Source organism: Echinops telfairi, unplaced genomic scaffold, assembly GCF_000313985.2.
Source record: "Echinops telfairi isolate 266 unplaced genomic scaffold, ASM31398v2 ScPeMD7_29;HRSCAF=101, whole genome shotgun sequence".
NCBI classification, from domain to species: Eukaryota; Metazoa; Chordata; class Mammalia; order Afrosoricida; family Tenrecidae; genus Echinops; species Echinops telfairi.
Genome location: NW_022103926.1, coordinates 9342870 through 9357209, shown reverse-complemented (window position 1 = coordinate 9357209; position 14340 = coordinate 9342870). Strand labels below are relative to the sequence as shown.

The 14340-nt window shown below is 40.6% G+C and overlaps 1 protein-coding gene across 1 annotated transcript in view; it reads right to left on the bottom strand.

Annotated features, from left to right (window-relative positions):
- Nucleotides 1-14340, bottom strand: part of MAPK1 (mitogen-activated protein kinase 1) — a 92735-nt gene that overhangs the window by 28386 nt on the left and 50009 nt on the right. The window contains exons 2-3 of the mRNA XM_004716332.4: nucleotides 10711-10893; nucleotides 6227-6416 (exon numbers count right to left, since the gene is read on the bottom strand). Of these exons, the coding sequence (XP_004716389.2) occupies nucleotides 6227-6416; nucleotides 10711-10893 (373 nt within the window). The remainder of the gene's footprint in view (nucleotides 1-6226; nucleotides 6417-10710; nucleotides 10894-14340) is intronic.

The window sequence follows — 14340 nt, the reverse complement described above, 5'->3', positions numbered from 1 at the left end:
TGTACTTCTTCTAAGATGGATTTGTTTGTTCTTCTGGCAATCTGAACATTGCAAAACATCCATTTGTTTATATAAAAAAATCAGATGTGCTCTTGTGTTTCCTCATCTCTAACATCAGGAAACAATTTAATTCAAAGACCAAAGAAAAGATGAAAGTCCTTGTGTTGCAAGGAGAGCCCCAGCAGCCTGATGGGGATGAAGGTTGAGAATGGGGCATCTCCTTGGGGATGCATGATGAAGACGGAGCCCATGTGGGGAGACAGCACAGGGATTTGAACAAAGAAAAATGGATGAAACTGTGGAATCAGTTATTTCATGGAGGTTGCAAAATGGCATTCTTTTAAGGGTAGTGAGATAGTTTATTGTGCCAGCTTGGCCGATAAACACATGTGGGGTTAACTGAAGGGGGGAGAGATAAATGGCTCAGTGAGTCTCGCTTTTCGAGTTCTCGGGTCTCTTGCTTTCTGATGGTCGGACCAGGATGCAGCTGCCTTAGCCAGTTCCCTGCTTCAGCTGGCAAGGGTCACTTTCTGCAAGACATCCCTGAAGAGAAGCCACATGGACCTACCCCGATGTAGCTCTGGGTGCTGGAGCAGTCGGGTGGAGACCCCTGCCAGCGCTGAGATGCTTACACGCTCACTAATTCAGCTTTCCTCCTGCAGTCGGGATCATTGCGTGTGTTTTGTGAGATGGAGGGAGACTTTGTGGACTGGTGTCGGACATATGGGCTAATGTTGGACTTGTGGGCTTGGGCAACACTAGGTTGGGATGTTTTCTTAATGCCCACTTACCCTTTATATAAAACTCACTCTTATACATGAGTTTCTGTGGAGTTGTTTCTATAAAGTACCCAGACTCACACAGGCAGAGTCAGTATTTATTGGCTAAGACTGTGTTTACTTGATGGCTAGAACCACTGCAAGGACAGGAGAAATATCTAATTCTTTCCCCTTAAAGACCAATTCCATAGCAGTAAGTAGATTAGAAAGGGTTAGACAGTTTTATTCCCCAAGATGTAGTCAATTAATAGGGCCCTTTTAGCCTTCCCATACGTGATGTATTTATTATGAATTCTAGCCTCTAAGATGCCTGTGGTTAAAATCCCATTTTGGAAGAAGTTCTCTGCTCTGCTAATGAACAAGATACTAAGGTGAGATTAAGTCTCCATCATTTAAACAAGTTAGAAATTGAATAAGGAAAACTGAAGAACAAGTGATCTGCTTGAATTATGCTGGCTAAGAATATTTAACGTGCCATGGGCTGTCAAAAGTACAAACACATCTGTCTTGGAAGTATAATCAGAATGTTCCTTAGAGGCCAGGATGGCCAGACTTCATCTTACATACGTTGGGCATCTTGTCAGGAGAGGAGACCCTGGAGAGGTACGGCAGAAGAGCAGCAATGCAGAGGAGGGCCCTCACAAGATGGACTGACACAGTGGCTGCAACAATGGGTCAAGCATACGAGTAATCGTGAGGGTGGCGCAGGACGAGCAGTGTTTTGTTCTGTCTGCTGTGCATGGGCTCACTGGGGGTTGGAAGGGACTCGATGGCATCTAACAAGTCTCCACCTTAGTAAAGGGTATGAACCCTTTGTTTCCTGGGGGGTATGGTCTGCGGAAAGATAAAATCCACAACTTCATGAAAGCCACTCCTCTGTGTATAAAAGCCATCTCGGATACAGAGAAATGACGGGAACAATGGAAGAACTTATGGAAGGCTCAAGACTGGGGAGAGTCTCTAACAACACACACTCACCTAGTACCATTATACCATCCTATTGATTCTGCCTGGGGGCGGGGGAGTGTTATATAACTGCCTAATTGACAATTCAAGAGGATCCAAATAACAAGAGTTCAGTCAATAAGGCTGTAGACTGCAAACTTTCCAGGCATGGTGCTCATGGCCACCTCAAGATAATGACTAAATCTGGATGGAACCGCTTCTTTCGGATCACTGCACCCTCTCCTCCATCCTCATTCACACAGCGCCGAAGTCAACGATAGATCGTGACTTCAGCGATACTGTACCTGTCTTTGAAATGAGACTCTCTTCTGAATATATACCCATGGAAATGAATGACGTATAAGTGTCACTGTTTCTTAATGTGAGTGAGCTGTATTCTGCTAAATATCTCAATCACAACCTGTTAGTGTGTTGTCACGTGGTGGTGTGTATGGTGTGACTGTGAGTCTAGGAACGATGCCACCATTTCAAATATTGGCAGAATCATTTGTGGTCAACAGTGTCAGAGGAGCTTTCAGACTATGACAGACTAGGAAGAAAGTCCTAGTGATCTACTTCTGAAAAAGTTTCCGCAATGAAAACTTCATGGGACACAACAGAATACTGCCCAACTCTCTTGCTTTGGACATAATATCAGAAAGGTTTGGCTGCTGGAGGAGATCATGTGTGGTAAAAGAGGGCCAGTGACAGTGACCTTTGTGAGATGGAAAAGCATGGTCATGCTAAATGATGACTGAAGTATGCTGGTGATGGTGAGGATGCAGGTACAGGCTGTTTTGTTCTACTGAACATCAGGTCTCTATGAGGTGGGAGTCAACTCCATGGTAACCATCTATCTACATATTTAAAATAGCCTGTTATATTTCTGACTGTGTGTGTAGAACTGAGTTTAAGAACAGTAACTGGAATATATAGATGGCTAACAAGAAACACGTGCACACGCACAGACACACACATGCACATGCATGTATACATTCATCAGTATGGGTGATACCCATAGTGTGTAAAATAGTTCTAGAGAAATTAGTTTGTTCTATTCTCAATTTGAAATATTTCCAAGTAGAAATAAGAGTCAACCTTCCCCAGAAACACTATGTACTTAAAATATTCACTGTGAAGGTCTTTCTATAAACAAACAGAAGCAATCTGCAACAACAGTGTCGGGATGATAAAAAATCCAAAAACACCAGGCAAAGCACTAAGCATAAAAACATTTATCGGTCGCCTTTTTCTCTCCAAGGAAAATCATTTAGCGCTAAAGAAGCAATATGGCCATCCCCAAACATAGCTTCAATCTATGATGCACACCCTAGCTTTTAGGTGCACAGATCAGTGGGAGATGCCTAGGACTCTTATTCCATAGGCTACGTCCCATGAAGCAATCTGCACCAATATAGTGCCTAAATCAGAACACTTCCTCAGAGGTGAGTCAACTCACTCCTCTCTATTGTAGGAAGACCTCCTGCACCACAACTTGCAGAGTAGCAGCTGCCTGTTTCATGCATCCGATACTCCTTTTGCATAATATAATTTAAAAAATTATGATTTCCATCCTAGTGAAATGAGTAGTGTCTGGTGTCTTGCAGCAAAAGCTTGCAAGCAGCCATTAAGACACAATCAAGGGTCTTTAATTCCCAGGAGTAAGACAGTAAAAAAAGCTCAGACAAGAAACCAAGAAACCAATCTAAGAGAGCCACCACCTCTTCTGTCCTGAGACCAGGAGTAGATTGGTGGTTGCCAGTCATCACTGACCGTTCTAACAGAATATAGTTGGTACTAGATAGGGTGGAAGAGAATTAAGAATTCAAATGCTCATTTGAAGAAAAAAATAACTAAGGCAAACTGTAGTAGTAGAGAACAGAGGACCCCCTGAGCCACTCTTTAAGCCTAGAGGAAGACTACCCCGAGATCACCATCTAGCACAAAATAAAGGACCTTCCCAGGAAAATCGGTGGCTTTCTTTGGGAAGTCTTAAAAAGTCAATGATTTCTTAAAAGAAAAATGAAAAGATAGAGGGACAGGGAAACAAGAGTATTAGAAAGGGAATAATCAGAACACAACTCAGGAGAACGTTGACATAGTGCATTAAATTTAATCACCAAAAAGTTTGGGCATTTTGTGGCAAAACCATCCAATGGAAACCTAACTTGCTGTGCAAACTTACACTCAAAATGTGGTAAAATATGATTAAAAAAATCCATGTACAAGCTTTCATTTCTCTGGCATATCTATGTAGAAGTGGAAAGACCACATAGTAAACTCTATGTTAAAGCATTCTAAGGAACTGTTCCACTGTTTTCCAAAGTGGTTGTTTCATTTTACATTCCCATCAACAACCTCCCCAAACACTTAAAAAGTTTTGTTAGCACTTCATCCACGTCATACAATTCAATAATTCAATCATATCAAGAGAGTTCTACAATTGTCCCCAAATTCAATTCTAGAACATTTTATCCTTCCTTGTACTTATTGTTATTCATGTAACTATATTTTTTCCTAATTGTGGCAAAAATATACATATTAAAACACTTTCAAATTGCACATCTTCTACTTGTATAATTCAGTGCCATTGACTATACTTTTTATATTGTACAACCATTTGTGATAACCTTTTCCAAATTATTCCACCATCATGACATAGACTCAACTGCCTCCCTAAGTTACCTGACTTATCTTTCTAGGCATCCTCATTCACTGCCGAGACAATTCCAACTCACTGCAACCCTAAAGAACAGAGTCAATGTCCTTGGGGTTTCTGAGGGTGGAAAGCCTTGTGGGAGCAGAAAGTGGCATCTTTCAAGGAATGGCAGGAACTACTATGAGCTATTGACCCTGTAGTTGGTAGCCCAACACATAACCCACATCACCCACTACATTACCAGGGCTTCTTAAAGCCACCCGAGGGCACGGGAAATGGTGTATTGTTGTGGTCAGGCTAATGACATCGAGAATGTCTCTTTCTGCTGCACAATTGTTTCTATTTCTTCCTTAGAAAAATGTCTACTCAAGTCCTTCTCCTTTAATTTTTACCTGGGATTTTTATTAATGAATTGTCAGAGTTCTTTATATGTTCTAGATCTGAGTGTCCCTTACCAGATGAAGAGTTCTAAGTTATCTCCTGCCCCCAATTTTGTGCTGTCTTTTCACTTTCTGTACATGTATTTAGCTTGATAAAATCCAGGATGTTTTCTCTTGTGCTTTTGGGTGCCACATCTAAGAAATCTTTGAATAACCACAGACTCAAAGATTTACTTCTATGCTTGCTTAGAGTATTACAGTTTTAGCTCTTAATTTAGGGTATTTTCAGTTTATTTGTGTGTTTGGTTTAAGGAAGAAGTTATTTTGAGTGTGGATATCCAATTATCCCAAGCCATTATGTTGAAATAATTATTCTTCCACATTGAATTGGCTTGACACCCTTACTGTTGAAAAAAAAAGAAACGAAAATCAATTGGCCATAAATGCTTATGTTTACTTCTGGACTCGATTCCACTCCATTGCTCTGTTTATCCTTATACTGTGCTGACTACTACAGCTTCTAGTAAATTCTGAAGCCACAGTGTGAGCTTTCCAACTGTTTTCTCCCCCGCCCCCCTCCACTTTTTGGGTTATTCTGAGTCCTCTGAACTTTTTAGACTATTGTAGGATCAGACTGCCAATGTCTGCAAGAAAGCCAGCTAGAACTTGGATAAGAATTGCACTGAATCTGTGGACCAATTTGGGAAGTACTGTTACCTTAACAATGAATTTAAGTCTTCCAGATCCAGACATGGCTGTCTTTCCATATGCCTACCTAGAACTTCTGGAATCCATATGCAATGTATGAGAGAGATGGACTTCACGACCCTTCTTCATATCTAAGATATCCTTAGCTTTCCCTACTTGCATAGCTCTGCTACTTATTAAAGCAGAATATATAAATGCTGGAGAACCCTGAGGACTGCAAGGGACCTGAGCTACTCCTACTTATTTGGAATGGCTTTTCCCCTATAAATGACACAGAAGCTAAGTTTTCTCAAGGGTCCTTGATGGAATGTACTAAAAATGATCAATATTAAAACAGATGTTAAAATTACATATAATGTATACAATCCTGTTGATATACAGAACAGTATACATGTAAATACACAGGGAAACGTTTGTAAGAAAAGCCATTAATTTGAGGTAGAAAATAAATGAAGAGGATCAAAGATTTTTATTTACATTTTTGGTCCTTACAAAATGTTCTACTATATTTTGGGTGCAACTTTAATTAAGAACACAAGACTGTGTTCTCAAGCAAACTCCTTCACTGCCATCAGGCCAATTTTGACACAACATAGCTACTCTATAGGACAGGGTAGAAATGCATCTAGAGTTTCCAAGACTGTAACTTAATGAGAGTAAAAAGCCCTGTTTTGTTCCAGAAAACCATGTCCTAAATAAACGTAAGTAAGTAGCAAGAAACATGCCTTCCAATAGTTATAAAGAGCCAAACTGACCTTGAGATCACAGGTGGTATTGAGCAGCAAATTGGAAGGTTTGAGGTCACGGTGAAGGACGTTTGCTGAATGAATATATTTTAACCCTCTGAGGATCTGGTAAAGAAAATAGCAGATGTGGTCGTTGCTGAGGTGTTGTGTCTTCAAGAGCTTGTAGAGATCTGTCTCCATGAGGTCCTGTACTATGTATCTGTTTGTATAGGTTAAGGTAACATACCAAATGGCTGGTTAGCAAAACACTAAAAATAAAACACACCTGTTCTGACCCTCTATGTAACAGGTCTGTTGTTACAGCATGAGGATTGAGAAGGAAATGAGAAACAGAAAACCAGGTATACCTTGGGTTCCTTTTTCAAGGCCTGTGAAAGATGAATTATACCTCCCTGTTCTGGTTGGGTCTCTAGGGTCCCTATACATAGGAACTGACTCAATGACAGTGGGCTGTTTCTTTTGTTGGGGAGGGGATTTGACTGATTTGGACTGAGATCTGAAAACGGACTCTTATGGAAATAGTGGTCAATCTTACCTTGTTGGCCTCCAAGTTATCCAACTTCAATAAGCCCCCATCCCAAGGCTGCTAGAAAAGGCTGAGAAGGGATAGTGTCCAACAAGCATTATAGACTCGATTTCCCCTCCTTTGTCCAGCTTCCTGGGTAAGCAAATGGTTTGTGCTAAGACTATAATCCTAATGGTTGGCAATTTGAACTCACCTAGTGTCCTGCAGATGTTCCTACTATTACAGACAAGAAAGCGCTGGAGTGGTGGTTCTCCACCTACCTAATGCCACGACCCTTTAATACAGTTCCTCAGGTTGTGGTGATTCTCCCAACCATAAAATAATTTTCTTTCTTTCTTTAAAAAAAAATCATTTTATTGGGGACTCATACAACTCTTATCACAATCCATACATACATCCACTGTGTCAAGCACATTTGTACATTTGTTGCCATCATCATTCTCCATAAAATTAAAAAAAAATCATTAGGGGCTCATACAACTCTTTTCACAATCCATACATACATCAATTGTGTAATGCATTTACTGCCTTCATCATTCTCAAAACATTTGCTCTCCACTTAAGCCCCTGGTATCAGCTCATTTTCTCCCGCCCTCATGAAACCTTGATAATTTATAAATTATTATTTTGTCATATCTCACACTGTCCGACATCTCCCTTCACCCACTTTTATGTTGTCCATCCCCCAGGAAGGTGGTTATATGTATATCCTTGTAATTGGTTCCCCCTTTCTTCCCCACTCTCCTGGTATGGCCATTCTCACCACTGGCCCTGAAGGGATTATCCACCCTGGATTCCCTGTGTTTCCAGTTCCTATCTGTACCAGTGTACATCTTCTGGTCTAGCCAGATTTGTAAGGTAGAACTGGGGTCATGATAGTGAGGGTGCGTGGTGGGAGGGCGTGGGGGGGAGAAGCATTTAGGAACTAGAGTAAAGCTGTATGTTTCATCGTTGCTACACTGCATCCTGACTGGCTCGTCTCCTTCCCATGACTCTCCTTAAAGAGGATGTCCAATTGCCTACCGATAGGCTTCGGGTCTCCACTCCTCACTCCCGCTCATTCATAACGATATGTTTTTTTATTCTGATGATGCCTGATACCTGATCCCTTCGACACCTTGTTATCACACAGGCTGGTGGGCTTTGTTGTTTCTCAGCTAGATGACGCTTGTTTACCTTCAAGCCTTTAACACCCCAGACACTATATCTTTTGATAGCTGGGCACCATCAGCTTTCTTCACCACATTCGCTTATGCACCTGCTTTGTCTTCAGCAATTGTGTTGGGAAGGTGAGCATAATGGAATGCCAGGTTAATAGAACAAAGTATTCTTGCATTAAGGAAGTACTTGAGTGGAGGCCCAAAGTCCATCTGCTACCTTAATACTAAACCTATACATATAGGCACACAGATCTATTTCCACATCCTCATATATAAATATATTTACATGCCTTTATTTAGACCTCTATAAATGTCATTTGCTTCCTATCTCTGTCCTCTATTTCCTTTTACTTTCCTCTTGTCCCACTATCATGTTCAGTCTTCATTTGGGTTTCAGTAATTCTTCATGGTTCCATTACCCTTGGTCACGCCCTACCAGGCTTCCTACACCCTCCTCACCACTGATTTGGATCACTTGTTGTTCCCTTTGCCCTGGGTTTGTTAACACCACTTCCTTTCCCCCAACCTCCCCAGAACTGTCGGTCCCATTGTTTTCTCCTCATAAAATTATTTTCGTTGCTACTTCATAACTGTAATTTTTCTACTGTTATGAATTGGGCGACCCCTGTGAAAGGGTCATTCGACCCCCAAAGGGGTTGTGACCCATAGGTTGGGGCCCACTGCTCTAGAGGTTCTGCTCTGTGACACTGGGGGTTGCCATGAGTTACAACTGACTTGATGGTATTGAACAACTCCTTGGTCCAGCATCGTACAATGGCTAACTTTTTTTTTTCTCTCTTGCCTTATCCACTCAAGAATCAACCATAACATTTTTTGCAATCACTGGTCCAAAACACACTGCTGCTAAATCCAAACTTCAGCCTATTTGCTTGACTCTTCAATTAATGCTATGATTCTAAATAAAACGAGATGACAGGGACCAACAGTGTTAGTTTAAGTCTTATTTTCCAGTCTTTTCCATTTATCTAAGCACCTAGACCTTAGCTATGGCCATTTTGTTTCTTATGGAAATTACATTAAAAACGTCTTTAGTGTATAAGGACCCTTGACAGTATAGTGGGGTTACTTGTTGGGCTGCTGACCTCAAGGTCAGTAGTTCAAAATCACCAGTGACTCTCTGTGGGAGAAAGAGGAAGCTTTCTATTCATATACAGTTTCAGAAACCCATAGGGCAGTTCTATTTTGCCCTATACCACGGGTTGGCAGACTGCCATCTGCACATGTAGCTGTGAAGTAAAATTGAAAATTTTAAAAGGATATGTATTCAGATGATTTCATTTGTTTGTAAAAACATATTTATGGCTCTTGAATAATTTTTAAATTGTTGTGAGGACAGGATTGGCTCTTCCATCTCAAAAGTGTGCCCATCCCTACCCTATAGAGTAGCTATGAGTCCATATTGATGCAATGGCAATGAGTTATATTTTAATGCTTAACCTGTTAATATTATTTCATTATAGCAGTATTTTTTCCTTCGTTCATATCTATGTACATATGAGGGGCTTCAAACGTTTGTGGATAAATTCCATTATCTTTCATTTCATTTCCTCACAAACTTTCTGCAGCCCCCTTGTTCCTGAAAGATGAAGTGCATCAGTGAGATTCAAAGGGCCCGCAACATGACAAGCCGGCATCTGAAAGAGGCTTGATTTTCAAGGCAAAAGGTAGAAGCAGGACCAACTGGCAGTAGCAGCAAAAGGCATTTCACTTAAAATATCACAACTTAGTAACAGAGCTGTTTAAAAATGGAAAGAACTGCCTGGAGACAGAGAGCTGTCGCTCCCTGGAGGGGTACATGCAAATTGGGCAGAATGGCTGGAATACTGTACTAGCCTGAACAGACTGACCTATCTCCTCTGCAGCATACTCTCTTCAGAAGATGTAATACCTCCACCTATCAATGCCTTCTCTCTTCCTTTCCCTGCTAGCATCTCCTAGACCAGTGGTTCTCACCCTTCCTAATGCCCAGACCCTTTAATACAGTTCCTCATGTTGTGGTGATGCCCTAACCATAAAATTATTTTCGTTGGTACTTCATAACTATAATTTTGCTACTGTTTAAGTGGAGAGCAAATGTTTTGAGAATGATGAGGGCAATGAATGTACAAATGCGGTTTACATAATTGATGTGTGTATGGATTGTGTTAAGAGTTGTATGAGCCTCTAATAAAACAATTAAAAATATTTTTTTTGCTAATGTTATGAATCGGGCGATACCTGTGAAAAGGTCATTTGACCCCCAAAGCGGTCACAACCCACAGGTTGAGAACTGCTGTACCTAGACCATTTCAGTCACAATCGCTAAATGCTAGCGTTAGTTAAGTCACAGGTTTTCAGGACTTGGTGGGCCTTCAAGGCAGGATAGTCTGGTTCCCTCATTTTAAAGACGACACTAAGTTCTTACAGGATGAGGTGACGTCATTTACCATCAGGGCTGTCTGTATTTAACCAGATGGAGATCCAGGGCACTCTCTGTATTAGTCGTTATCTCAATCCCAACAAACCATACCCTGAATGGGGAGGACGGGACATGAGTGAAATGGTATTAACAAAGATAGTACTACTCTTTAAGGATATCTTTACTGAAAAGGAAATAATAGATCTGACCAATGATGATAAAAATGGTTATAACCAACAGCATGAATCAGAGGAATATTTTTAAAGATGCAGACTACCATTTCCTATTACATGTGCTTCCTGGACTCTGTTCAAACTTCAGAAAAGGTTGCCTGGCATTTATTCAACAAGGTGAACTAGCGGTGACGGCAGTTGCCTGAAAAGGATACACGTCCTTCATCTGATCGATGGTTGGCGCTCGAATAATATCATTGATGCCAATGATGTTCTCATGCCTGAAGCGCAGTAAGATTTTTATCTCCCTCAGGGTTCTCTGGCAGTAGGTCTGATGCTCAAATGGGCTTATTTTCTTGATAGCGACTCGAACTTTGTTGACGTTATCATAAGCAGAGCTAAAAAGGGGACAAGAAAGAGATGGCATTAGAAACAGGTATCCCAATATCTTCGCAGAAGATGCAATCAGTGAAGTAGTATAGTTTAACACTCTGTGTACTACTTGCAACACACCTAAGAAGCAATACTTATAATTTATCAAGGGGTCACAAGGGTGGAAGAGTGAGGGAGGGAGGGGGGAAAAAGAGGAGCTGATATCAAGAGCTCAAGTAGAAAGAAAATGTTTTGAGAATAATGATGGCAACATATGTTCAAATATGCTTGATGGACTAGATGTATGGATTGTTATAATAGCTGTAAGAGCCCCAATAAAATGATTAAAAATAATAATAAAAGAACTCCATAGGGATTCCAAAACTGTTAACTCTCATCTTCTCTTGAGCAGGCGCTAGCATGTTTAAATCGTCAACCTTTTTGGTCATCAACCCAACACCTAACCCACTCTGTCACACTCCTTTTGTAGGTGATGGAAATAAGTAAGTCACTCACTCCTTTTAAGTCAGGCATCTGAGACCATCTCCCATCCATTCCCACTTGAAAAGAAAGAGTGGTTCTCTCAGTGGAAGGGTGGACCAGGATCTGTCGACCTAAGCATTTTAGAGGTTGCAATCTGGTACCAACAACTTTGTATCTGCAGACTTCTCTTTGAGATTTTCCTTTAAAAATGTGATTTGTCACTATCCTTTAGCTTGACACATATAATTTATTGGAATATCTTATTTACTTCTATTGGCCATACACCCCCCCCATTTTCTTTAACTGTACCTCATAAACAATATGGTTCCAACTTGAGATCTTAATCCAATTTTTGACAATATACAGCCCTCGGATGGATTAATTTTAGGATATTTACATGTTTTTCCTTCAACAGATATACCTTGCTCTTTTTGGAAACAAAAACTCAAAGGTGAAATAATTTGCTCCAGTTTAAAAGATACTGAATGCAAGCAATTTCATGTCCTGAATACATTCTATCCTCAGAACTACAGATCAGGAATAAGCTGCCTGTAAGAGGTGCCTGTTGGTTTCATGCTGCATATGTCAAAACCTGTTGAACTGTACACTTTACATTATTTGCAGCTTACTGCACAAGTTATTTCTCAATAAAGTGGTTAAACAAAAATTTAAACAAAAAAAAAAAACCAGGGCTCTCTGGCTATGTCTTGGTCCCAGGACCAATGTGGTGAGAATATATTCCAGAAATGTAATGACCAGTGAATGTAGACAAAGGTTCATATGATTCCGGAGTAATGATTTAGCAGCTGTTTTGTGATCTTTTGTGAAGGAAAAGGGAACCAGCATGAGTTGATTATGGACAAGTCATGCTATACTAAATTCATTTCCTGTTTTCATAAGGTTTCTACAACATCAGGGTGATGCCAGAGCCGTGGTAAAGTTAAGACATTCATCAAGTACAACCCACTGTGTGCTTTCAGTTAGGACTGGTGGTAAAAACAAAACATGATCCTGAGTCTAAAGGAGCTCCCAATTACGTGAGGGCAGCAGACTAAAAGGAACAATGTACACTGCCTTTTAATCTACCTAGTAAAGCACTTCTGAAACACAGAGAGGTTGGGTATATTAAACCCAAAAATAGATATAAAAAAGAGGAAGAAAAGATGAGGCCTGCGAACCAAGCAGTCCATGAAAAGAGCATTTTCAGAAAGCAGCAACTGTGGGAGGTAAGGCACGGGAGGATGAATACAAGTTCATATGGCTGGACCTTCATCACACTGAGAAACCCACCTTCATTCCGGTAGGTGAAAGAAGCCCTGGAGTCACGAGTGCTCCAGTCATAGATACAAGTATTACACTGCTGTCTCGTGCTGCCCAGCTGCCATCACGTCACCCCCACCTCATTGGGAACCACCCACAATAACAGTAAATGTTGTCTGGTCCTGCACCATCCCTAGGATGGATTGAGGATCTGATTATTGTGATCCACAGGGCTTTCACTAGCTGATTAATTGTTCACAAGTAGATTGCCAGACCTTTCTTCCTAGTCAGTCCTATGTCTGGAAAGTCTACTGAAACCTTTTCAATATCACAGCACGGGCAAAGCCTCCCCTGACAGATGGTGGGGTGGAGATGAGGGGGCAGCCGGCTGCTGTGTGAGCAGAACTGGTCAGAGAACTAAGCCTGGGACTGTGCTTGCTCTGTTGAGTTATGGCAGAGCAGTAAACACATCACAGATTGCTTTTCTCTTTCTATATAATCTGCATTTTAATAACATGAACTTTCTTTTGTCATATTTTCCCTTTAACAACATTAAACTGAGGAGTCAAGATTTCACCAATTGCCTAAGGGCAGACATGTAGCACACATACAAAAAGATTTAGGAGCTTTTGTTCTAAGAGTAAACTATGACTTAGGGAGAAATAGCAGAGCCCCAGAATAAGGACAGCAGCTTATATTCAAGAGAAAGTGAGGCCAGCTTGGAATGTTACTGAAAGTCTACAGAGTAGTTCAAAATGTATTAAATGTTAATTTTTTTCTTTATCAACTATTGTCTACATTTTATAAGGCACAATGGACAGTGCAGTGCCCTCAAAAACATTCTAATGCATGGCGTGGACTCAAAGACACACGCGTTGTCATTAGGTACCATGTAGCTGGCTCAGCCTTATAGCAAACAGCATGCTGTTTAGTCCTGCACTATCTTCAAGATTGTTGCTACGTTCGAGTCCATTGCTTTGCCTCCTGCATCATTCTATCTCACTGAGAATGTATTATATAAATTATGATGGATGTGGAGGAAACCCGCTAATGCAGTGGTTCTCAACCTTCCTAATGCTGCAACCCTTTAATAGTTCCTCATGTTGTGGTGACTCCCAACCACAAAATTATTTTCGCTACTTCATAACTGTATTTTTGCCACTGTTATAAATCGTCATGTAAATAAATATCTGATATGCAGGATGTATTTTCATTGTTACAAATTGAACATAATTAAAACAGTGATTAATCACAAAAACAATATGTAATTACATATTGTGAAATATTTGTTTCACAAAGACAAATAAATGAAAATTTGTCTTGAAGCATGGAGTAGCATGTGTAACAGTCTTAAGATAACAGTGAACCACATTGCTACATTTTGTGACAGTATGCGTAAAAAAGCTAACATCATGCGAAAGTTGAGATGGCTTCTTTCTCACCAGATTAGTATATCTGCACGTGGGTGACCACCTGAAGAGGCATAGAGGGGCAGGAGTTGTGTCTCGGTTCCTAAGACCATCGAAAATCCTGTATATACATACAATGCAGTACTACGCATCGCTAAAAAGCAGTGATGAACATGTGAAGCACATCGCTGCATGGGAAGAGCTAGAGGAAATCATGTTAAGTGAAGTAAGCCAGGCACAAAAGGACAAGTACAACATAAGTCCGCTGAGGTTAAGCGTTAAAAAAAAAATGCAAAAGGGGCATAGGGAAAAAGCTACTGT